At 40.8% G+C, this 13,131-nt stretch overlaps 1 protein-coding gene across 1 annotated transcript in view; it reads left to right on the top strand.

Moving 5' to 3' along the window:
* The window catches only part of BPIFB6 (BPI fold containing family B member 6), a 58,689-nt gene that overhangs the window by 37,900 nt on the left and 7,658 nt on the right, over positions 1 to 13,131 (top strand). The window contains exons 10-14 of the mRNA XM_073607859.1: positions 6,880 to 7,041; positions 8,526 to 8,593; positions 9,279 to 9,321; positions 11,044 to 11,107; positions 11,472 to 11,557. Coding sequence (XP_073463960.1) covers positions 6,880 to 7,041; positions 8,526 to 8,593; positions 9,279 to 9,321; positions 11,044 to 11,107; positions 11,472 to 11,557 — 423 coding nt within the window. The remainder of the gene's footprint in view (positions 1 to 6,879; positions 7,042 to 8,525; positions 8,594 to 9,278; positions 9,322 to 11,043; positions 11,108 to 11,471; positions 11,558 to 13,131) is intronic.

Genomic DNA, 13,131 nt, shown 5'->3' with positions numbered 1-13,131 from the left:
TTTAAAAAACATTTTGTGTTTACATACACTTTAGTTTCTTGAAAGTATTGATACAGCAAAAGAAAAAATTGGGCACAAAATAGCCCAGGGTCGGATTTTAGTGGCACAATGGACAGTAGTAAGTATAAAAAATATATTTTATTTATAACAATACATGGTACAGAAGAGCAAAAAAGGATAGGAAAGGGTTAAAAGCATATGATACACTCTATACACAATACATTACAAAAATGAACATGCATAGTATACATAGTAGTGAGCCCCTGTGTGTCAACACGTTTCGCTGTCTAGCTTCATCAGGACACACTCAGGGTTGTTGGAGGAAACAGGTCTCACTATCTAAAATAAAACACATGAATAAGACTTCGTATAATAGCAACATATATTAAAAATGGATCATCATCATATCTGAGCGACACATATGGCACACACATAAAAGTACCTGGCAAGGGAGTCCATGGAAGGTAATCTCACCCATTAGGCCTCAAGTATTATCATATGAAGTATCGCAGGTACTTAGGTATTCATAACAAAGAGCCAGCTAGAACAATTCATATAATGACATAAGTCATTAAGAAAACAAAAGCATCCTGAATATTCAAACAGAAGATACTGTAATAAAATAGAGAGATACTCACTGGCTCAGAGTGCCACGTAGCACCTATGTTGAAAATATTGGCAGGTGGAAAGATTTAAAGAGACAAAAATAGGATGGGGGTGGTATGGACTTGGACAATGAGGGCCAGAAGCCCTAATAGTATAAACATATGCTTAAAGCCAGCCACATATACATGAATACACAGCAAAGAACCCAGACTGCAATCAGCAGAGCAGAAGTCATATTAGGTCAGGTTCATTAGTTCCTCAGAGCCACCTAGAAGAAAGGGAGAATAATATAATATAAATATACTTTAACCAGGCACTGCGCCTGTGAGGCTGCCTATATTGATTAAGTTATCCTTGTTTGTGCTTACCATAACTAGTAGTATATTTACAGTATAAGCCATTATAATTAGTTTAGTTTGGATAGATAAAAAAATACTATGAGAAACCCCCTAACAGGGCTTTAAAGCAGCCAATGAAAAAGACTATAGATAGTCAAAAAGTAAGTTTTATTAATACAGAAAATGGTATAAAACAGATGAGTTCTGACCTTTGAGTCAGGACACGAACTGGAGTACAATATAAAAATCACAGCGGACAATGCCCGTAATTGGGAACAATGTACAGTACAGTATATTAGACACAGCAAGATCATAGAAAATGGAATCCTGATGCGTTTCGACCCTCACTGGGTCATCTTCAGAGGATAAATGTCAGCTGTTGGGGTGGAAGCATGTGTCAGGCATGGCATAAATAATCAACAGTGGCAAACTCATGTACATACAGCACAGCATATATGCATGATTTGTATAGTTACCCGTCAGAGTTCCCAATGTTTCAGAATGTTATCAGAGATGCAATCCCTCCTATGCCGTCCGAAGATGACCCAGTGAGGGTCGAAACGCGTCAGATTCCATTTTTTTTTTGTTTCAAAGTATTTTATTGATGAGTATTAGGGATGAGCTTCGAGTTCGAGTCGAACTCATGTTCGACTCGAACATTGGCTGTTCGCAAGTTCACCGAACAGCGAACAATTTGGGGTGTTCGCGGCAAATTCGAATGCCGCGGAACACCCTTTAAAAGTCTATGGGAGAAATCAAAAGTGCTAATTTTAAAGGCTAATATGCAAGTTATTTTCATAAAAAGTGTTTGGGGACCCAGGTCCTGCCCCAGGGGACATGGATCAATGCAAAAAAAAGTTTTAAAAACGGCCGTTTTTTCAGGAGCAGTGATTTTAAGAACCCCGCGCCAAAAAAAAAAACGGCGTGGGGTCCCCCCAAAAATCCATACCAGACCCTTATCCGAGCACGCAACCTGGCAGGCCGCAGGAAAAGAGGGGGGGACGAGAGTGCGGCCCCCCCCCTCCTGAACCGTACCAGGCCACATGCCCTCAACATTGGGAGGGTGCTTTGGGGTAGCCCCCCAAAACACCTTGTCCCCATGTTGATGAGGACAAGGGCCTCATCCCCACAACCCTGGCCGGTGGTTGTGGGGGTCTGCGGGCGGGGGGCTTATCGGAATCTGGAAGCCCCCTTTAACAAGGGGACCCCCAGATCCCGGCCCCCCCCTGTGTGAAATGGTAAGGGGGTACTTTCCTACCATTTCACTAAAAAACTGTCAAAAATGTTAAAAATGACAAGAGACAGTTTTTGACAATTCCTTTATTTAAATACTTCTTCTTTCTTCTATCTTCCTTCATCTTCTGGTTCTTCTGGTTCTTCTGGCTCTTCTGGTCCTTCCTCCGGCGTTCTCGTCCAGCATCTCCTCCGCGGCGTCTTCTATCTTCTTCTCCTCGGGCCGCTCCGCACCCATGGCATGGGGGGAGGCTCCCGCTCTTCTCTTCTTCTTCATCTTCTTCTCTTCTTCTTTTCTTCTCTTCTTCATTTTCTTCTCCGGGCCGCTCCTCACACATGCTAGCATGGCGGGAGGCTCCCGCTGTGTGACGGCGCTCCTCGTCTGACAGTTCTTAAATAACGGGGGGCGGGGCCACCCGGTGACCCCGCCCCCCTCTGACGCACGGTGACTTGACGGGACTTCCCTGTGACATCACGGGGAATGCCACAGGGAAGTCCCGTCATGTCCCGTGCGTCAGAGGGGGGCGGGGTCACCAGGTGGCCCCGCCCCCCGTTATTTAAGAACTGTCAGACGAGGAGCGCCGTCACACAGCGGGAGCCTCCCTTCATGCCAGCATGGATGCGGAGCGGCCCGGAGAAGAAAATGAAGAAGAGAAGAAGAGAAGAAGAGAAGAAGATGAAGAAGAAGAGAAGAGCGGGAGCCTCCCCCCATGCCATGGGTGCGGAGCGGCCCGAGAAGAAGAAGATAGAAGACGCCGCGGAGGAGATGCTGGACGAGAACGCCGGAGGAAGAACCAGAAGAGCCAGAAGAACCAGAAGAACCAGAAGATGAAGGAAGATAGAAGAAAGAAGAAGTATTTAAATAAAGGAATTGTCAAAAACTGTCTCTTGTCATTTTTAACATTTTTGACAGTTTTTTAGTGAAATGGTAGGGGTACTTTTGTACCCCCTTACCATTTCACACAGGGGGGGGCCGGGATCTGGGGGTCCCCTTGTTAAAGGGGGCTTCCAGATTCCGATAAGCCCCCCGCCCGCAGACCCCCACAACCACCGGCCAGGGTTGTGGGGATGAGGCCCTTGTCCTCATCAACATGGGGACAAGGTGTTTTGGGGGGCTACCCCAAAGCACCCTCCCAATGTTGAGGGCATGTGGCCTGGTACGGTTCAGGAGGGGGGGGGCCGCACTCTCGTCCCCCCCTCTTTTCCTGCGGCCTGCCAGGTTGCGTGCTCGGATAAGGGTCTGGTATGGATTTTTGGGGGGACCCCACGCCGTTTTTTTTTTTTGGCGCGGGGTTCCCCTTAAAATCCATGCCAGACCTGAAGGGTCTGGTATGGAATTTAGGGGGAACCCCACGTCATTTTTTTTTTTAAATTTTGGCCGGGGTTCCCCTTAATATCCATACCAGACCTGAAGGGCCTGGTATGGAATTTAGGGGGACTCCCACGTAATTTTTTTTTTAAATTTTGGTTCGGGGTTCCCCTTTGGGGAATTCCCATGCCGTTTTTATCAATGAACTTCTATGTGTATTGTCGGCAATGCAATAGCCGCGGGTAGTTTTAAATGAGTTTTTTCCTTCAAAATGTCATTTTGCTGTCAGACTGTTCTAAACACAGGAAACATGCGCCCCTTTACAGGCATACTATAGACACCCCCCAGGTGCGAAATTTAAAGGGATATTACACTTTTATTGTTTGACTTTAAGCATTATTAAAATCACTGCTCCTGAAAAAACGGCCGTTTTTAAAACTTTTTTTTGCATTGATCCATGTCCCCTGGGGCAGGACCCAGGTCCCCAAACACTTTTTATGACAATAACTTGCATATTAGCCTTTAAAATTAGCACTTTTGATTATTCATGTTCGTGTCCCATAGACTTTAACGGTGTTCGCGTGTTCGAACGAACTTTTTTCCTGTTCGCATGTTCTGGTGCGAACCGAACAGGGGGGTGTTCGGCTCATCCCTAATGAGTATGAAGTCATTACAGTAATCATTCATTATGTATTAAACATTGTAAATGATACAGTCATAAGGTAAACAGTAACAGAATATCCCAGCTAGTATTGGTAGTCACTTCCATGCTGGGTGAATTGTGAAAGGGATATATACCCAACTTATTTTGTTAATCTGGTTTTAATTGACTGATAACCGACTTTCTATAGACGTTGTATTCTGTTTGCATTAAGAGAGTCGATATACGAGTCTTTAACAGAGAGAAACATGTAAAACTTCTGTCGGAGGTGAGATATAGTTCTTATTGGGTCTCACAGTGGGTCCGGTTAGTGAGCTTTTCGAGTATCTTCGTGTTTGTTTAGAGTTCGTTTTGCCGGTTGGGTATTTGATAGGTATGTGAGGTGGAGAAGTTATTTGCCTACGTGGGTGTCTGTATGAAGGCCATGGGGAATGGTGGAGGCGAGGGGGGGGGGGGGCGGCAATGGGAGGTGGGGGAGCATGGAGGGAGAGGAAGGGAAAGAGGAGGAGAGGGGAAGAAAAATGAAAAAAAAAGAAAAAAGGGGGGGAGGATGGGAATGGGGGGTCTCTGACTTCCCTTGATATATGTTATCTAGTTGTAATGTTTCAAAGGGATATCGGGTTGATCTTGGGGAAAAACCCCGATGTGGTAAGGAAGAATTGATGGTGGAGAGTTTGGATTTTATGACCTATGGGTCATCAGATTTAGATCTACTTTAGGTGGGTGGGTTTAGCGTGTCTTTGTATTCAGGTGAAGATTGGTAATGTATCCAGCAGGCCCACTTGTGACTAAATTTTGTCGACGTGTCTCGTGAAATATGTATGAGCTGTTCCATTTCTGCTACTCTGTTTATTCTGGCGAACCATTCTTGGAGGGTGGGTATTTGTTTTGAATTCCAATGTATGGAGATACATTGTTTTGCTGCATTGATCATGTGCATCATTAGCGATTTGTGATACGTAGTGTGTGACAAAGATGAGGGGTGTAGAAGAAATTGGGCAGGTGTGAAGTCTAGTTTGTAGGTGGTAATTTGCATGATTATGCGATGGACCTCAGCCCAAAAGGTTTGCAAAGGATTCCATTTTCTATGATCTTGCTGTGTCTAATATACTGTACTGTACATTGTTCCCAATTACGGGCATTGTCCGCTGTGATTTTTATATTGTACTCCAGTTCGTGTCCTGACTCAAAGGTCAGAACTCATCTGTTTTATACCATTTTCTGTATTAATAAAATTAACTTTTTGACTATCTATAGTATTTTTCATTGGCTGCTTTAAAGCCCCATTAGGGGGTTTCTCATAGTATTTTTTTATGCATCTTTTGGGGTGCGCAGCCTAGTTGTCTGTACTCAGCTGAGTGTCTCTGGTTGGTCATAGTTTGGATAGATAGAGTAAAGTTTGGACCCTTTTATATTGCTGTTTGTGTCCGCCTTGGGAGGATTCACCCCCTGTTGACTATGACTGTTGTCACTGAGAAAGAAAGTGAGGGGAAATCTGAAATGTTTGGCTTGTTCCTAGAACAGGAAGTAAGGAAAACTCTTTCAATGCAGACACCTGCTCCGTGAATAACTGTCTATAGATCACCATATACCATACGTTACAGTCTGATTGTACAGTCTCCATCAGATCTACCAGCAAGTTTCTAGTGCAAGGACGTGCCTAGGTTGGCCCTCATATGACATAGAGTTGGTAGATCTAAAGTTTCATGGTTGGTAGGGTTGAATAAAAGAACAGTCCATCTAAGAGGTTTTTACTTAAACTATCAACATTTCCCACTGACACCACTGATTATAGAAGGGAGTTCCACGTCCTTACTGCTCTAACAGTAAAGAACTCCCTACGCAGTTTAAGTTTAAACCACTTCTCCTCCAATTTCATTGAGTGACCACGTGACTTCTTAAATAGGAAGTAAACCCTGGTGGGTTTTACTTCCTCTTTATTTCCCTGCAAAGGTAAAGCATAATGGGCTACTATGCATCGCACAGTAGCCCATTATGTGTCACTTACCTGAAACGAAAGCATGCAATGTCACTGTGGTCCCCACTAGCAGGGAGCATCCATCTTCGCCCCTCTTCCTTCCGGGGCCGCGAACTCCGGCTCTGTGACTGGCCGAAGTTGCATGACGTCACTCCCGCGCATGCACACGAGAGTCGCCAGTCACGGCATGACCCCTATTAGAAACGGCACGATGTGTAGTCATCGATGCTCGGGTCTTTCAGAAATATCTCCTAAACCGTGGAGGTTTAGAAGATATTTCAAGCACCTACAGGTAAGCCTTAATATTGGCTTACCTGTAGGTAAAAGCGGTTGTACAGGGTGTACAACCACTTTAAGCTCCCTGAAATTGCATAGTTTCCCCCCTATGATAGAATCACCGTTGAGGTATTTACATATCACATATCTTCTCTTAAGCGACTCTTCTCCAAGTTAATTGTACAGTCAGACTGTAACATGTATGTTGAGTCTATAAAGGGAATTCTACTCATTTGGGAGATTTCTTCTAACTTGCTGTTGTATCTATAGAAGGGGTAATGAAGGAAAACTTCCTCAATGTTTAATTAGCTTCTGATATATAATGAGCCAAAGCATTATTAAATTTACCCATCAAAGTAAGTGGTTTTTAAATAACAGCGAAAATCACATTTATTGCTTTATAAATACACTTGTAGTATCCACGATATTAAACTTACATATATATAATGCTTATTTATATACTTCTTATCTCTTACAGCTTCCACCTGGACTTCAAGATTACAAGATAAATATTTATGTGAAAAAAACACCTTTAGTTACCATTAGTACTTCTAAAGCACTGCTCCATCTTTACTCCACCATGGAAGTAGTGGCATCCAGTCCAGACTCTGAGCCTTCACTCTTGTTTGTAATTGATCTAGTAAGCAGTCTGTTCAGATTTAAAATTGTAAATGAAGTCTCTAAAAAGTGTTTAAGACATCAGAATACTCAATGCGACTGAATGCAGATGGAATGGGGAACATTAATGTTTCTGTAAGCATAGTGTAAATGTCTCTGCCCAAGATTTGTTGGGAGTAAGCAGATTGGCTGGGATAGATTTTCTTTCTGCTAAGGTCTTTCACCACTAGGGGTTGGCATCCACAGCACTTCACCTCTCCAGAGAAAAAAGAATGCATGTTAATGCAATACCCTCTTGTACAGCCTTCAGCTAGAAGATCTTGTAAAATCCTGCGGTTGAAATGTTATTCTTTGTAGACAACTCAAACATGATTGAGGAAATTAGACCAGTACAGATAGATTGAGTTTTTTCAACACTTTGAACTTAGAGCATTTCTCCTTGCACTGTTTTACTGAAACCTGCATGGTTCCCCTGCCATGTGTAGCCCATGAGCACTGGTCATACAATGTGTTTACACTGTACATCATTACAAAAATGCTATTCACGGCTCATGTCTTGGGAATGATTTAAATGGCTGGTACATATAATCCAGCCAGATATTTTTTTTGGATGCAGGAGGGCAAGATGAAGTAGTAAAACTTGTTTTTTAATTTTGGATAGACTGGGCATGGGTTGGACCCTCTATCAAGTTTTTTTATTGCTGTCTGTATCCCCACTGAGAAGCGACACCCCTCTCTTTGTACTGGTGACCATTGACACAGAAAAAGAAAATGAGAGTAACTACAAAAAGTGGAAAGCTCTGATAGGGACATTTGCTCCTGAGGCAACTGTCTAATGCAGCGTACACAAGGGCGGACTTTTCGACCGGACTGGTCCAATGGTCTATCCGACGGACTTTCAACGGACTTCCAACAGATTTTCCCAACGAACGGACTTGCCTACAGACAATCACACCAAAGTTCGACGGATTCATACGTGATGACGTACGACCGGACAAAAATAAGGAAGTTCATAGCCAGTAGCCAATAGCTGCCCTAGCGTTGGTTTTCGTCCGTCGGACTAGCATACAGATGAGCGGACTTTTCGACCGGACTCGAGTCCATCGGAAAGATTTGAAACATGTTTCAAATCTAAATTCCGTCAGTTTTTTGACCGAAAAAGTCTGCTGCAGGTCCGATGGAGCCCACACACGGTCGGATTGTCCGCCGGATTCGGTCCGTCGGACCAGTCGGGTCAAAAAGTCTGCCCGTGTGTACGGTGCATTAGAGGGGACACTGTTGCGTCCCTGGGACAGAAAGGGACATTTCCCCAATAGTATACAAACATCAAAAAGTTTAACTCTCTCTACTTTGTCCAAAGCTAAAAACAATGTTTTGGTCATAAATACAATGACATTCATTTTGGATACAGTATTATGTAAACTTCATGCCACATTGGAATGTCATAACCACAGTCTGCAAATGTGATTACATTGTCTTATATTTTATTTTTATTTTATTTTTCAGCATATGAATTTTAAAATCCAGTCATCCGTCAAGGAAAACAGCTTACATTCGATGTTCTCTCTTGACAAGTAAGATCTAATCTGGTTATTGATTTACAGGACTAGGTGGTTTGATATTTTAAATTGATTTTAATACAATACATTCATCTGCAGGTTAACGGAGTGAAAATTCATTCGCATATGATGTCAGTTACAATAAATCCTATCAGCTGTTTTTTTTTATTATAATTGTTTCCTTATTAAATCTCTTAATAGCTTTTAGTTACCTTTAATCTACTAGCTTCTTCCCCTTCAGTTTTTTTAATCATTTCTATTTTTTTGGGCTAATATATATTATATTAGAAACTTTTTACATTTTCATTATTTTGTTTATTTGCTTTTTTAGAGTTGAATATAAAAAATGTACACAACTGAAAAAAATGTATTTCATTTATCAGAACTGAAATGTTAGTGTCATTTTTAAATGGCACACATTATAGAAATAATGTACAATATACTTTTTTATGTAATGTAACTGGATTTTTTTTAACTAAAACTGCTCAGAGTAGAAAAAACACAATTGTTTAGTTTTGTTTATGTATTTCTGTATATAGGCTGCATAGAAAATAAACTATCTGCAACAGAATGACAGAAATATAAAGACTTGTTTGATCCCCCCCCCCCCCCAAAAAAAAACACAGTATGTTTATTTACTATGCTTACTTTTAGCTGTACATGTTTTTTTAATGCAATGCTGCTATTTTGATATTTTAAGGACATTTCTGTCTGTGACTGCCTCATCTGTTGGAGATTTTGAGGTAATTTAGCTAAATAGAGCAATACCAGCCACAATGTTTATTAAGGTTTGTCCCTAAGTGTTAAATGGAAACTTGGCATACATTGTAAATTGTTTATTATTTTATGTTAATATGGGCTTTATTTTAGCTTATGCTGCTTTTTTGCACCAAGGATTTCTCTAAAAAGTGGGCCTTTGTCTCATTGGTACTATTTTAGAGTTTTCATGTATTTGGTGAATATATTGTTTTTTATTTATTGTGTGTCCATATGACCTTATTTTAGGGTAAAATGCTTTTTTTTTTTTCTTTCCGGATACAATGCTTCCCTAAAAAAAGTGGCTTTGTTTCAGGGGTGTTATTTTAGAGGGTTTTTTATGTTGATAGGTCCCTTTTTAAGTTTGGTTTGCTCAAAGTGCAACATTCACTTATAACTGACCATCTTTGAGCTGCCTTTTGTTCCAGGCATGCCACTGCATCATTTGTATAAAAAAATAATTGCAAAAAAGTATGCATGTAAACCACTTTACATTACATCACTTACATTCACCACATCTCCATATTATCATGGATAGGATAAAGTTAGGCATACACTGGTTAGGCCTATTTTCCCTGAATAAAACTCTGTGAAAGGTACATGAATTGGGTGCAAGCACTGACACTTCCGCTGCTGCCTCCTGATGGGATTCAAAAGGGTGTCTATGACATCCTTTGCGAATTCCCACGTAAATGTGTCTTCAACTTGCCTTAAAGTGTATTGAAATTAAAATGTTTTATCAGTTTTGGTGGTGGTGTAGGGTCCCATTGTTGGGTCTTCATTGCTGTCTCTGTGCCAGCTGGGAGATTTACTCTCTCTAATTGTCCTGGTGAACATTGTCAAAGGAACTGAAAGTGGGGCAAATTTTAAGCTGTCGCCAAAACCAGAATAAAAAAAAAATCTTTCAGTGGGAACACCTGTTCAGGTGACAACTGTCTCAAAGAAGATTATAGAGATTTCATCTCACTTTCTGTATTGATATCTATAATCTCCCCAGTGAGACATGTAGCTGGCAAACATATTTAACCACTTCCTACTCTTACCAAAGCTTTGGCTTTGGATATTTTTTAAATGATGGACTTCACTAAGTCTACTGCAAATCTCTACATTCACTGGAGCCATGGGAGGCTTTAAAGAGATTTCCCCTTACTTCCTATCCTGGTGACAATGGTTTTAGCAAACAGAAAGTGAGGGTAACTCTCTAACAGCCACAGGAAGTGAGGGGAACTCTCTAACAGCCACAGGAAGTGAGGGGAACTCTTTGACAGTCACAGGAAGTACGGGGGAGTTTCTAACAGCCACAGGAAGTGAGGGGAACTTTCCGACAGTCACAGGAAGTAAGGGGAACTCTCTGACAGTCACAAAGACAACAGATATTATTATTATTTAACACAGCAGTTTCCATCAAGAATCCCTGCCAACTTCCAGCTTTTGATTTTTGTTTTTGTTCCCATAGTCATTGAGAAAGAAAATGAGAGGGAATCCTTTAACAGGGCCTCAGATAGCAGTAAAACCCAGCAGGTGTTCTAACCTCTAGGTGTAGTAATTCTTTATAGTACATATCTGCTCTAATTTCTATAGAATAAATAGATTACATCTCAGCGTGAATAGTTGCTTTTCCCAACTGAAATGTTTTCAGTGAACATGATAATAACGAATGAAGAAAATCATTTAATTGTTATAAAATGCACTTCTTATATTTAATTTAGGTTCAGGACCTGAATGACTTTATCAACTCTTTCCTTAAAGAAGTCTACAGTCCTGTAATAAATGGTACGATGTCTGTTTAATGCCAGTTTTGGATAAAGAAGGAAAGCACTTGAGTTCCCTTTGTTTTTAAAGCTGTCTGTGTCCCCCCCCCCCCCCCTTTTTTTGTCCTAATGTCATTATGATAGGCATGGGAAACCCAAAAAACTTTTAGTCTAGTCACCATAACAAATAAAGAGATGTCTTCTGTTAGAAATCTCTCTAATGGACACAGACAACAAAAAGAAAAAAGGAAAAGGGTTTTAACCCTTCTCTAATCTATCCAAAACTTAATAAAAAAGCTTTTGGCTATACAAAAACTTTACTTTTTTTTTTTACTCCAAGTAACAGCAGAAAATGACGTTTGTTAAAAATTGGTATTTTCTTTTAGGTTTGACGCAAACAGCAATCCCTCTCCCCGACATTAAAAACATGCTAGATATGGACTTTTCGAATGCAGAAATTGAAATTGATAAGGTAAAGTACATTTTATACTGAATGGGTCTATGGGGAATGGAATTCTTAGTCAATGAAATATTTATTGTGTATCCTTGCCTGACAATCAAGAGTTACTGTGTACAGTAGAATACACAAGTTAAGATAGGATAGAACGATGGAATTCTTGGCTGTGGAATAAAGGTTATAAGGTGAGGAGTTGGTGACTTGACCATGCCATCTGAATGTATAATGACGTGAATATCCTTGACTATTTGCAATAAACAGTAGACATGTTTGCCGTCAATAAATTTGTTTAGTTTAGTTCCGTTCTGTGTTAAAATGAATTTGTAATTCGTGTCCGAAATTCAATTCGGATTCGTACGAAATATGAATTTTCGTTAGGTTCGTAAACTTTTCGTAACAATAAGGAATGTTCGTTATGATAAATTTATCATTATGAGGGGCTCCCACCATCCCTGTGCTGTGCTGACTTCCTGGGTTTTTAACTTTTAGTTTCGTTAACTTTTCGTAACAATAACGAAAGCTATTCGTAAATGAAATTTTGTATTTCGTACAAAATTCGTATGCATAAAAATTTGTATTTCGGACCCTCATGAATGTACGAATTTTCCGAAATTCATACGAATTTCCGATTCGTGCGAAACTAATCGCATGTGTCTAATAAACAGTGTGAGACCTGAGGAGGTGGCTAAGTGGATGCAAATAATGCCCACACTGACCTGAGGTTTCTTCCAGCCCCCTTGACAAATTCTCACCCTCCCATCCTTATTTATTTCCTAGTTATAGTGACAGCATTATTGGTAGGCTCTACTTTGTCATTTGTTTAATTAGGATCAGATTGATCACATTAGTGAGGCTTTGGGTAGCTCAACATCTGTCCTAAAACTAGATTAGGACTGTTCGTTATCGTATGCTAGTTTGTGTTCACAGTTCAACTGTGACTGACATTTCAAAGAAATCCAGCATACAAAGAACAATATTTCTGTATCTGTGTTTGAACATAGCAGTGCTGTATTGTCCTGATGTGAACTGACAGAATGTTGAACTGACAATGAAGAGTTACAGTAAAACCTTGGATTGTGAGCATAATTCGTTCCCGAAGCATGCTTGTAATCCAAAGCACTTGTATATCAAAGTGAATTTCCCCCATAAGAAATAATGGAAACTCAAATGATTCGTTCCACAACCATTTATTCAAAAGTTCATCAGTTTATAGTCCATATAAAAAGGTTAAGGCAATGTGATAGGTTGTGTAACCATATAATGTCCATCTACAAATGGAAGCCTCCACAAGGGGATTAGAAGCAAAATCCAGCAGGAGCTACAGAGTATAAAAGAGAAGAGAGGCGCCTCTAGGTGTAGCAATATGGTTACATTAAATGAAGGTACAACATTTAGCAACTCACATGGTTGATGATTTAAAAACAGACACATCTAAGTATGCAGACATCCAGGGTAAAGCAGTCCACATAGACCATCCCCCACACCGCCGGCTCTCACCGCTGTCGGTCTGCAATCGTGACCGGGAAGACTACCCTGCAGTAGAGCGATCTGAAAGGGAGGCTTGAACCCGGATGCCTGTGTATTTAGAT

Source organism: Aquarana catesbeiana, linkage group LG12, assembly GCF_042186555.1.
Source record: "Aquarana catesbeiana isolate 2022-GZ linkage group LG12, ASM4218655v1, whole genome shotgun sequence".
NCBI classification, from domain to species: domain Eukaryota; kingdom Metazoa; phylum Chordata; class Amphibia; order Anura; family Ranidae; genus Aquarana; species Aquarana catesbeiana.
This window is presented reverse-complemented; position numbering and strand designations above follow the sequence as displayed.